The sequence below is a fragment of the Microcaecilia unicolor genome, chromosome 7 (assembly GCF_901765095.1).
Source record: "Microcaecilia unicolor chromosome 7, aMicUni1.1, whole genome shotgun sequence".
Taxonomy (NCBI): domain Eukaryota; kingdom Metazoa; phylum Chordata; class Amphibia; order Gymnophiona; family Siphonopidae; genus Microcaecilia; species Microcaecilia unicolor.
Genome location: NC_044037.1, coordinates 102,042,322 through 102,055,034, shown reverse-complemented (window position 1 = coordinate 102,055,034; position 12,713 = coordinate 102,042,322). Strand labels below are relative to the sequence as shown.

General features: G+C 41.6%; 1 protein-coding gene across 3 annotated transcripts in view; it reads right to left on the bottom strand.

Annotated features, from left to right (window-relative positions):
• The window catches only part of LOC115473981 (sulfotransferase 1C4-like), a 94,929-nt gene extending 82,757 nt beyond the window's left edge, over positions 1-12,172 (bottom strand). For 2 of the 3 annotated variants that reach the window (XM_030209221.1, XM_030209222.1), the window contains exon 1: positions 11,992-12,172. In XM_030209221.1, the coding sequence (XP_030065081.1) occupies positions 11,992-12,140 (149 nt within the window). In that variant the 5' untranslated portion in view covers positions 12,141-12,172. The remainder of the gene's footprint in view (positions 1-11,991) is intronic. The other variant, XM_030209223.1, reaches the window with a different exon arrangement.
• Positions 12,173-12,713: the final 541 nt, after the last annotated feature.

The window sequence follows — 12,713 nt, the reverse complement described above, 5'->3', positions numbered from 1 at the left end:
GTGAAGAAATGCAAAAAATACATAGGAAAGAAACAGTCACACCAAAAGCAATTAAAATAAAGCTACGTAACTACTGCATACTCCTCAGGCTCACAAAACCGCAACTGCAGCAACAGGTAAGACAAAACTTTTCCATCCTCCTTGTTTGGAAAAGAGCAGGATAAACTGGTCTTGTAGGTAATATTGTGTCAAATGTACCAGAAATTAGAAACAAATCCTTACTTATTGACATAAAAGAGGTGGTACAGAAAACGGCAGCCTGTCTGTGTAACATAGTAACATAGTAGATGACGGCAGAAAAAGACCTGCATGGTCTATCCAGTCTGCCCAACAAGATAAACTCATATGTGCTACTTTTTGTGTATACCCTACCTTGATTTGTACCTGTCCTCTTCAGGGCACAGACCGTATAAGTCTGCCCAGCACTATCCCCGCCTCCCAACCACCAGCCCCGGCACAGACCGTATGTCTGCCTAGCACTATCCCCGCCTCCCAACCACCAGCCCCGCCTCCCACCACTGGCTCTGGTACAGACCGTATAAGTCTGCCCAGCACTATCCCTGCCTCCCAACCACCAGCCCCGCCTCCCACCATTGGCTCTGCCACCCAATCTCGGCTAAGCTGCTGAGGATCCATTCCTTCTGAACAGGATTCCTTTATGTTTATCCCACGCATGTTTGAATTCATTTACCGTTTTCATTTCCACCACCCGTGATTCCTAGCTCCTTATTAATTCCATTTGGGAAGGTGCAATCTATTGCTGGTCACAGACCTTTTGTTGTCACACAGATGCTGTTGTTTAATGCCTCTGAACATGAAAAGACTATGAAAGTGTGGTGATGGTGGGAGGGGGGAAGTTCTATACTTCTTACTTGGACCTCTGTGATCTTAGAGGTAAAGTACTCCAAGGTTCCCCTAACTCTTTTACCTATTGATTGAGACATATGGTCGCAAAGTTTCTATATTGGCCATCAAGCAGATTTTGAGCACCATTGTTTGGCTATTCAAAATACTGAATGCTCTATGCTACATAATACCCTTAAGGGGCAAGTAACAAGAACTATTTTCTTCCTTTGTCTCCAGCCACTGGTAGAGGGACCCAACCTATCTGTCTGGGCTTGTTTGATAGGACTAAAGGAAAGAAAGTTTATGTTTATTCAGACTTGATGAATCACCTTTTCTAGCAAATAAATCAAAGCAATTTATAAAATAATTAATTAAAAACACATTAATTAATTAATTACCTATAGCATTTACAGTCTCAGAGTGAAACACAGCATATCAACACTTGCCAGTATTTAATTGGAGGGAACTTAGAATGAACTCCAATTTCCAGTGCAGGTCCCACATTATCAACAATCACAATCTATTCTTGTTGGGTATGAATGCATTACTTACAATCCCCAGAATTCTCAGAGGAGCATTCATACATATCCATAGTCCCCTATGTTGAGACAACTGTTTTATGTTACCTTCCCCAAGGCAGTGTTCTTACATTACCTATAATCCAGAGCATTCCCAAGGAATGGCCTTACATTGCCATAATCCCCAAGGAGTGAAGTACATTATCAGGGGCATTTTCGAAAGAGAAGGGCGCCCATCTTCCGACACAAATCGGGAGATGGGCGTCCTTCTCTCAGGGTCGCTCAAATCGGCATAATCGAAAGCAGATTTTGGGTGCCCTCAACTGCAGTCCGTCGCGGAGACGACCAAAGTTCACGGGGACGTGTTGGAGGCATAGCAAAGGCGGGACTGGGGCGTGCTTAAGAAATGGACGTCCTCAGCCAATAATGGAAAAAAGAAGGGCGTCCCTGACGAGCATTTGGTTGACTTTACTTGGTCCATTTTTTTTCACGACCAAGCCTCAAAAAGGTGCCCAAACTGACCAGATGACCACTGGAGGGAATCAGGGATGACCTCACCTTACTCCCCCAGTGGTCACCAACCCTCTCCCACCCTAAAAAAAAATTTTTTTTTAAATTTGTTGCCAGCCTCTATGCCCTCAAATGTCATACCTAGCTCCATGACAGCAGTATGCAGGTCCCTGGAGCAGTTTTAGTGGGTGCAGTGCACTTCAGGCAGGCAGACCCAGGCCCATCCCCCCTACCTGTTACACTTGTAGAGGTAAATGTGAGCCCTTCAAAACCCACCCGAAACCCACTGTACCCACATGTAGGTGCCCCCTTCACCCCTTAGGGCTATGGTAGTGGTGTACAGTTGTGGGGAGTGGGTTAGGGGGGTTGGGGGGCTCAGCACCGAAGGTAAGGGAGCTAAGCATCTGGGAGCAATTTGTGAAGTCCATTGCAGTGCCCCCTAGGGTGCCCGGTTGGTGTCCTGGCAGGTGAAGGGGACCAGTGCACTACGAATGCTGGCTCCTCCCACAAACAAATGGCTTGGATTTGGTAGTTTTTGAGATGGGCGTCCTCGGTTTCCATTATCGCCGAAAACCGGGGATGGTCATCTCTAAGTTCGACCATCTCTAAGTTTGACCTAAATGTTGAGATTTGGGCGTCCTCGACCATATTATCGAAATGAAAGATGGACACCCATCTTGTTTTGATAATAGCGGTTTCCCCGCCCCTTCACGGGGCCGTCCTGCGGGGACGCCCTCAGGAAAACTTGGGCGCCCCATTCGATTATGCCCCTCCACGTGAGCTGTAATTAAAAAGCAAGCAAAACAATTGCAGCCCTGAGTATTGTGTGAGTTGGTGGTGTGGAATAGGAGCTGGCACTCCACTCCCTGACTCATCTTGAGTGTGGAAATGAGCTTTCAAGATCCTACTTTGGGGTGGTCTGTTTCACATTTGTATTCCACTTCCAGTCTGCACATTCATTCAGCAACTCTGCATTCCAAATAGCTATTCAAAATAAAAAGGATCTTTATTGAACAGTTTCTTCAAAGTAGGCCCCAAAGCAAAATTAGACTTCAGCTGAAATACACAGAAACACATGATAATGAGGTAGAGCTTTGGCTTATATGCAGAGACCTCTAAGATTCTGCTCTGCATAAATAGCATAGACATCTAGTGACTGTAATAGGGTATGATACTTTGGGTTGTGACTATCCCCACACTTTCCTGACTAGTAGGGTAATGGTAGAAAGAGATTCCTTTTGGAGGGAAACTGGGGTTGGTATAAACCTCCAGCCCTGTTTGAATTCTTTGTCTTTGACTCTGATTCCTCAGCCTCTACACTAATTCTGTGAGAAGATCAAGGATTTTGGCTAGCCCAGGCATTTTGCAATAAGAAATAAAGAAGGGATGAGAAGTGTAAGGAATTGCTTAGGTTTGTACATTTGTTTAGAGGTGTCATTTGGAAGCTGGGAACCAGCATACCCCTGCTGTTTCTAAGGAGGAGAAATGAGCTGAGCAGTTGCTGAAACAAGAGAATAACAAGGGACACAGAGGATATCCTTGAGACCTACACAAGAAGAACCAAGCATTGAAACAAATGACAGTGGTATCCATGGCTAGATGTAAAGCAGCACCTGAGAGCTGTACAAGATAGAAACAGGGAAAGAGGAATCTCTTGGAACTGTTTGCAGTTATTTTTGCTCTCTGCCTTACGGTGGTTGCAATTTTGTCTTTTAGGCTTGAAGATCTTTCGCAGGTCCTGGAGTGTGTGTGTTGTCTTGTCTAGTCATTTTTCTCCCTTTTCCTTCCCCTCTTTTTGTCCCAGTTAGGTTTGATTTACTCCTATCCTTTGCCCCATCCTTATAATGCAAGATTTGTAACCTAGCTTCCTGATATGTCATTCCATCACACTCTCTCTCCCCCTTGTGTATCTTTTTTCCCCACCCTTTGTGAACCACTTAGATACCTTTGATTTGCGGTATATTAAAATGATACCTTTTTTATTGGACATAACTTAATACATTTCTTGATTAGCTTTCGAAGGTAGCCCTTCTTCGTCAGATCGGAAATAAATGTGCTAGCTGACCTTCGAAAGCTAATCAAGAAATGTATTAAGTTATGTCCAATAAAAAAGGTATCATCTTATTTTCTTTTCCATGTTTTATTTTGTTTGATTTCTATTGATAACCATAAGAGTGGACTAACACGGCTACCACACTCCTCTACGGTATATTAAATAAAGTTGAACTTTGAACCTTAAGATTATTTTGGTTAAAGGTTTTGGCTCTGAATCCCAATTTTGGCCTGGATTGACAATTGGAGTGATCTCAAAAAACAAAAAAGGTAAAACCACTGTCAATTATTTTGTGGACACTTTATTAAAATTCAAGAGACTAAATACCCAACATGGCCACGTTTTCCCCAAATGGCTGCATCAGGGGAAACAGGTAAAACAAACAGGTAAAATATTGCTAAGATCAGTTAATGAACTATAGCAATCTTCCAGACCAGTAATGCCAGAAAGCATTCTTCAGAAAACAGAAATCTAGCTCACCAGTAGAGATTGCAGCTATCTAGGAGATGGGGTTGAGATTGCATCAAGGATTCCTATACAAGAGAAATTAGGTGTATATCTTCAAGGGCAAGGCACACCTAGAAGTGAACAATCCAAAAGAGGAAAAAAATCTTACACAAAACAGAGGCAATCAACAAAAAAGTGGAAGACGCCACACACCCAATATATACTGGAGCAGGAATAGGAAATTGTTTCAAAGAACAGATAACCATAGACTGCTTAAAATGAACCAGATGAAAGTTTTATTCCACAAACCACCACATGAATGCTGATGATATGACCCTAGCATTCACGGTTAAGCAAGCACATTAAGGGGTCCTTTTACTAAGCCACGGCAAAAAATGACCTGTGGTAATGTGGGTGTGTGTTTTTTGGCAAGCACCGGGCCAGTTTTTACCGCATCTGGGGAAAAGGGCTTTTCTTCAATGGGCCGGAAAAGGGACTGTGGTAAAATTGAAACCAGCATGCGCTTATTTACGAACAAGAAAACAAGAAGGCAGATGATCCGCAAAATCCAACATGGAAGCAAACATATATATGTTGTTGATTCATTTATTTTATTACTGTTTGTTATTTTAGAGCCCCTGACGCAGCCCTTGTGGGTGAAACACAGTCTGTGTCGGGCGATTATTTCTCCAATAAAGTCTTATTAATACCACCTAGAGCAGATCACTAGGTGGTATTAATAAGACTTTATTGGAGAAATAATCGCCCGACACAGACTGTGTTTCACCCACAAGGGCTGCGTCAGGGGCTCTAAAATAACAAACAGTAATAAAATAAATGAATCAACAACATATATAACACCACTCATAATATATATAGAAAAATAAATAAAGAACTTAAGAAAGAAAGTTAAGAAAAAAATAATTAAGAAAAAAAGAAAGAAGTACATAGGATACCATGACATGTGCAATAACAAAATCTTAAATAAATACATCTAAATATTCACTATAAAAATACATAATCATAATTAAAAAATAATAAATACAAATTATTTAACCAAAGGAAGACTACTCAATATTAAAACAATAATCCTCCTATTAAAATGATCACATATTCAAATTGTATATCCATAAATATAAAAGACAGCCTAATGACCACAAGCGATCATATACTACAGCATAGCGCAATAAAAATATCAAAATTACAACATATAATAAAACACATAATAAAAGCTATTGGACATTCTTCTAAACTAGTATAGAAGACAGTAACGTTATCCATAAATATAAAGGACAGCCTAATAAACATATATAAGCGATCATATATTACAGCATAATGCAATAAAAGTATCACAATTTAAACAAATTTTAACAAATAAAAGATGTTGGACATTCTTCTAATCTAATATAGAAGACAGTGACATGAGAGGAAAAATAACTAATCTAAAAGTATGAAAAAGTATATAATGTATAATGACTCACTTCAGTTGCTGTAATATCAAACAAAGCAAAAGCATATAAACAGCAGGTCAGCTACTTCCCAAGCAAAATCTAAAAAATAAAATAAAATCAAACAAACTGCTTGAATAAAAATAAACCAGAAAAAATATGACTAAAAATAAAAACCAAAATGAAAAATACAAAATGATGATTAAAGCCATAAACTAATAAAAAGAAAAAGAAACAAAAGAAAATATAATAAATAGTTGTGACAAACGCATATGTCTCAAGGGGTCACCAACAATACCAGCATATCATTTATATAGGAAGCACGGAAACTCCAATACTATTGGTGAAGATGTGCAATGAAATTTAAGGTAATAAATAACAGAACAACTTGAATACGCTGTTAAAATTTCATAGATTAACCAGCATATATATAGACAGCACAGTTACTAAACAGCATAAGACCACTGTTAAAACCTCATAGGGTGACCCTCAGAAATGGCATACCAAACGTATAGACAGCACACGGCTCGAAAACGGTTGAGTACAACTATAGTTTAGTGCAGGTATACGTAGAAGGGGGGTCCTTATTAAAACTAGTGGCGCAATCTGTAGTTAAGCATACATACCCCTATACACTCCACTTCTGAGCCAAACGTTATACACGAACCGTGCATAATAATAAAAACGCTGCTACTTACTTCGCTCAAAATCGAGACATCATATGATCAAAAAGATCTTCTATAGTAAAAAACTGGAAGTGAGCAATGACTTCCTTTATGCTGGTGTCAAAGGTCAGAGAAGAAGAGAAATAAATAAATAAATTTGAGCCTTTAAAATAAAATGAATGAATCACAGCAAAGCATCAGTAAGCATAGCACTCGTTTATAAAGATGGCTCATGTCGCTAAAAACATTTCAAAAACTGCTCCTCCAATGAATGGGATATCACAACGAGAGATATTTGGATTGTAAGCTCTTCTGAGCAGGGACTGTCTCCCTGTGTCAGGCGTTCAGCGCTGCGTGTGTCTGGCTGCGCTACACAAATGCCAATAATAATAATAATAAAAATAATATTTGAAAGAATCTAAAACTCAATCACAATAAAGAAAATAAGGAATAGAGCTTGGATTGATTGGCCCTTCCAAGTAAAAGATATTCTGCTGCCCCTGAAGAACAGTACCAGGAGGATGGAGGATAAGTGAGAGAGGGGAAGAGAGAAGTGCAGAGGGTATGCTAGAAGGGCTTGGAAAATGAGAGTGATAGAGAATGTCAGGAAGGAAGGACAGGAGAGACAGAGCCAGGAGGAGGAAAGGAATGAGAGGGGGAGAAGAAATTGGACAGATAAAAGGGGAGGTTATGAGAAGTAAGGAAGAAAGAGATAAAGGAGAGATAGAAGGTGTAGGGAAGAGATGGAAAAAATAAAGATGAGAGAGAGGGTAAGGAAGGGGGAAGGAGAGAGATGAGAGAGGAAGAAGAATTGCTGAGAGATGGGTAGGGAGAAGAGATGAGTAGTAAGGGCCAGAAGTGGATAGAAAGAAGTAGGAGGGAGGTGTTGTGAAGAGAGAAGCAAGTTTACCTGCTTTGTTTGGGAGGGGGGGAGCAAAGGGTATGGAGCTCAGATTAGTGGGGAAGTGTGAATTTTCTCATACTCCTCTCAATGGGCAGTGCTCTTTTCCACATAAGCAAACACATACTCCTTCCTCCTAGAGCTGTCGCCGGCAGCCTCAACTTTTGCATCTGCTCAATTGTTTTTACAGCAGGGTGACACAATAACATATTTTCAACCTTTGTATTTCTTTATTATCTCATTTTAATTTTTCTATATTTCCTCTCTCCACTCATTTATAAATTTTTTCTTCTGTTATCCATTTTATTCTCATAGCGTTTCCTTTGGATTTTCTCAGTCTCTTGTCTTTCTTTAGCTTATGTTATAGGTTCCACTTGTTTTCTTTTCACCTTTTCCTAGCGTTTCTCTTTATCCCACCTACACTCTTCCATTTACCTCTCTTCCTCTTGCTCACACCCCTTGCTCCCTAAACACTTTCTTCCCCCCATCTCTCCATAATTCCCTCATCCTTTACCTCTTTTCTTCATCTTTTCCTTCACCCTTACCTCACTAGTTACTCCCATCTCTAAATCATTTATAAATATATTAAAAAGCAGCAGTCCTAGCACTGACCCCTGAGGAACCCCACTAATTACCCTTCTCCATTGTGAATACTGCCCATTTAACCCCACTCTCTGTTTCCTATCCTTCAACCAGTTTTTAATCCACAATAGGACATTTCTTCCTATCCCATGACCCTCCAATTTCCTCTGTAGCCTTTCATGAGGTACCTTGTCAAACGCCTTTTGAAAATCCAGATACACAATATCAACCGGCTCCCCTTTGTCCACGTTTGTTTACTCCTTCAAAGACTTAGGTTCAATGTGGCTTACATAACAAACAATTAAATGAATGATATTAAAAATGACATAAACAGATTATAAAGTACAATAAATGATGCTATAACATTGGCTTTCTAAAACAAGAATAGCATATGTGGTGAATTAACCTGGATTCAGGTGAATTAACCCTCGGAGCAGGGAGAAGCATCCGAACCTCTCCCCAAGGGGAACCGCACGAGGCTCGCGGGACAGCGACCGCGTGCCCAAATCTGCCTCCTCACCCACCCACCCACCCAGAGTAGGGAGAGACAATCAAGCCTCTCCCACGGGGGACCGCACGGGCTATGTGGAAGTGGTCGTGCGCCCGGCTCTGCCTCCTCGCCCGCCCACCCGCCGGTTCCTCAGACGGCAGCAGGAAAGGGGAGTACTGTCTGGTGGAGCTGCACCAGGAACATGAGAGTTATGGAGGCGTGAGGGAACCGCCGAGGCTACCAAGGGCTCAGTCGACAGCACAGAGACCAGAGCGCAGCAGCAGCGATGAGGAGAAGGGGCAACGCGGCGGAGGCCCCGGAGACAGGCTCCGAGGGGCTCAGAGCAAAGCAGTAGCGGCAGCCTGAGTCTGCTGCCCCCCCCCCCTCTGGTGTCTACCTCCAACATAGACACAGCTCCCAGGGTTGTGGAGTCTCTGTGCCCTGGGCAACGCATCCGATCACCAGACTGTGACTAAAGTGTCTATTATATTTCAAAATATTGAGACTTTACAACTGACAAGGCTTGAAAGGCCTGACAGTAAAAACCAAAGTAAAAACTGAATAATTGCTAGTGAACTGAAGATACCTTCAGCAGGATGGGCGTGTCTGAGAAGGAGCCTTTTGCACTGCATTTGATCAACCGGAGAAGGCAGGCTGGAACCGAGCTGAGCCTGCTGCCTTCGCTTCAATGCTGGTGTGCCTCGAGGGAAAATAAAATTTTTAAAGGCAGGGCGGCGGTGCAGGAAGGAAACCAGGGCTATCAGGGACCAGAGCTGCAGAGGGCAGATGGATGATGGACGACCGGGGGAGCGGGGAGGGCTGGAAGAAGGCAGATGGAGGGGAGGAGCAGGGCAGGAGGGAGAGGAGGGTCGCTGGACATGGGTGGATGGAGGGGAGAGGAGGGTTGCTGGACATGGGTGGATGGCAGGGGGAGAGGAGGGTTGCTGGACATGGGTGGTTGGAGGGCAGGGCAGGGCGAGAGAGGAGGGTCGCTGGGCATTGGTGGATGGAGGGGAGAGGAGGGTTTCTGCTGGACATGGGTGGATGGAGGGCAGGGGGGAGAGGAGGGTTGCTGGACATGGATGGAGGAGAGGGAAGGGAGAGAGAAGAAATGCTGGGCATGGATGGGGACATGGATGGAGGGGAGGGAAGAGTGAGGAAGGAGATGAGAAGAGGGAAAAGGAAGAGAGGAGAATAACTGCTCATGGATGGAGAAAATAGGCAGAAGCTGGATCCACTGGACAGTCAAGTCTGCAGAGGACCCAGCTTTTACTTACAGATTTAGGGCAAGAAATTAAGAAGAAAGGCGGAAAGTAAAGAAATAAATGGAAAGGAAGCCCTGGAAACGGAGTTAATAGGACAGATAGCAGCAGAATCGGATACTGGGCCGGCATGATCAGAAAAACAAAGTCACCAGACAATAAAGGTAGAAAAAATCATTTTATTTTCATTGTAGTGTTTGGAATATGTCCACTTTGAGAGTCAGGTGCTCAACATTAAAAGTTTATTTTTATTTACTTATTTATGGCATTTTATCCCACATTAAACATGAATTAGATTGCCCCCCCCCCCCCAGGCTCTCTCTCCGGCTATAGCTAGCTCTGCAATTGGGGGGGAGGGCGCAGAGGTGGACCAGAGAGAGAGCCTGTTGTTAAACATTTACCAGCACACCACTGGTTCCACTCAATATGGAAACTCAAAAGCTTGAACCCATTCTTCCCGAGGGAAATATTTTGCAACTTGATACAATCAATGGTACTAAGCCATGTAGACTACTGCAACGGAATTTATGCGGGATGCAAAGAACAAATTATAAAGAAACTTCAGACTGCTCAAAACACGGCAGCCAGGCTTATATTTGGAAAAACGCGATTCGAAAGCGCCAAACCCCTCCGAGAAAAACTGCACTGGCTCCCAATCAAAGAACATATTGCGTTCAAAATCTGCACCCTGGTTCATAAAATTATCTACGGCGAAGCCCCGGGATACATGACAGACCTCATAGACCTACCAACCAGAAACACAACAGGATCAACACAAACATACCTAAATCTCCACTACCCAAGCTGCAAAGGACTCAAATACAAATCAACCTATGCATCCAGCTTTTCCTACATAAGCACACAACTATGGAACGCATTACCAAAAGCCGTGAAAACAACTTATGATCACCTAAACTTCCAGAAATCATTAAAAACTAACCCGTTCAAAAAGGCATACCCTACCAACCCAACTTAAATGTCTGTACCCTGCAACACAATGAAACCAAAGCTTGTAATGGACATATAATAACTCTTCCTCTCTACGATTCCCTAATGTGTCTGTACACACGAACCTTATTCTACCACAACATTACTGTATTTGTTCATACTGGAATTGGCGAACGCCTTTACGGTACTATGTAAGCCACATTGAGCCTGCAAATAGGTGGGAAAATGTGGGATACAAATGTGACAAATAAATAAATCATAACTAAGTTTGTGAACAAAGAAGTGAAGATGAATAAATATGGGTACAATTAGAGCTAGATAGGATTAGGGAGGAAAGAAGACGTGAAATTAAGTGAATGAATTCTTTGTTTTCTGAAAGGCTAAATTGAAAAAAATTAGTTTTCAGTGGGTTTCTGAAGGACAGGTAATCAGCTGTGCATTTAATTGTTTTTGGTAGAGAATTCCAAATTTTAGTACTTTGATATGAGAAACTGGCATTGAGAATTGTTTTATAGATTACATTCCAACAAATAGGAAAATGCAGAATGAATGTGAAAAATCCCCTGATGAAGCCAGTCTTGCGGTGAAATGGGTTTCCATTGGGATTCTTCAAGCTAAGTTCAATTGCTAATTCTTCGCTTGCTTCATGTTTGTTTTCAAAGGCAGTATTATATATTGGGCAGTGTTAGTGGTGATATTGCTAAATACAGAACATTTCTGTACAGTTTGATATTTGAATGCAAATGATTTTGATATACCATAATAAAGGCTGAAAAGGAAGTTTCTGGCCAATGATTGGGCTAAGTTAAAAGGTACTGCAGTGACTACAATGAACAGTGGCGTTGTCATAAACCCTGAGTGATTATTATTGAAGCAGCTTGAAACATTTTACTAGTGAGGCCTTTTTTCCTCTAAATTTTATGAGATACAAGAAATAGGAAAAAGTAAAAAGTAAAGAAGAAGCATTATTATGCTGTTTATTGACCACTAGTAAAGTTGCATGAAGATTTGGGATGAGTGTATATTTCTCACTTTTTGGTGATCAGCGTGGCTATTTTGTGAGAATTGGTTCTTTGTTTATCCAACATGTGGATACGAAAAGTCACTCATAATATAACAGCTATCATTCAAAACTAGAAACTAATAGCTTTTAATACTAGCAAAGCATAGAGTATGAGAGTATGAAGCCACCTCTGCATTGCCTAGTAGCAGATATTTCTGCTGCCTAGTCAACACTGAAGCTTTTGAAAAAGGGAGAAGGAATAATCATTCAATGGCAGTTGAAGAAAATGAAGCACAAGGAGACAAAAGTATGATTTACCTGATGTTGCATAGTCTGTGGAAAAGTTGCAGATAGAATTCAGGCACATGAGTCCTGTAGCCTCTGAAGAGCATAAAAGTCCGTCCTAACAAGGTACATTTGTATGCTGAATTCAAGAGCTCAAACCAGTGGCAGCTTTGCAATGTCATATGCCAACCTCCTGCATCCCTTATGTGCCAACAGGAACATGATTACTTATTTATGAACACAAAGAAAAGTATGAAAAATATAACTGCTGACTGTATGCAGGTATTATTGATTAATATCACAAACTCTAAGCAAACAAACCCTGGAATCACTGGAAATTCAAAACATCAGAAAACAATTGTACCAAATCCAACTGATAAATACTGACAACAGTTGTAAATAAATTTGTGGTTTATAGAATAGCGCATGGGCCAGGGGACTGCGTGTACATTTAGGCATAACCATTTATGCCACTGAAAACCTGGCGTAAATGCCCGAACCTAAATGTGTGCGCACTCCCCCAAATTCTATAGCAATGTGCATAAACTTGATTGACACCCCCAACACACCTACATTCCGCCCATGGCCATGCCCCCTTTTCAGCTACACGCATTAGAATTCACGCATGCTTCTTTTTAGAATACGCCTAAAAAGAAGCACATATAAATTCCAATTATTGCCAAATGGTGATTATAATTGGTTGTTATCATGACCAATTGGCTCATTACTCAATTGAGCAGCGTGCATAAATTGAC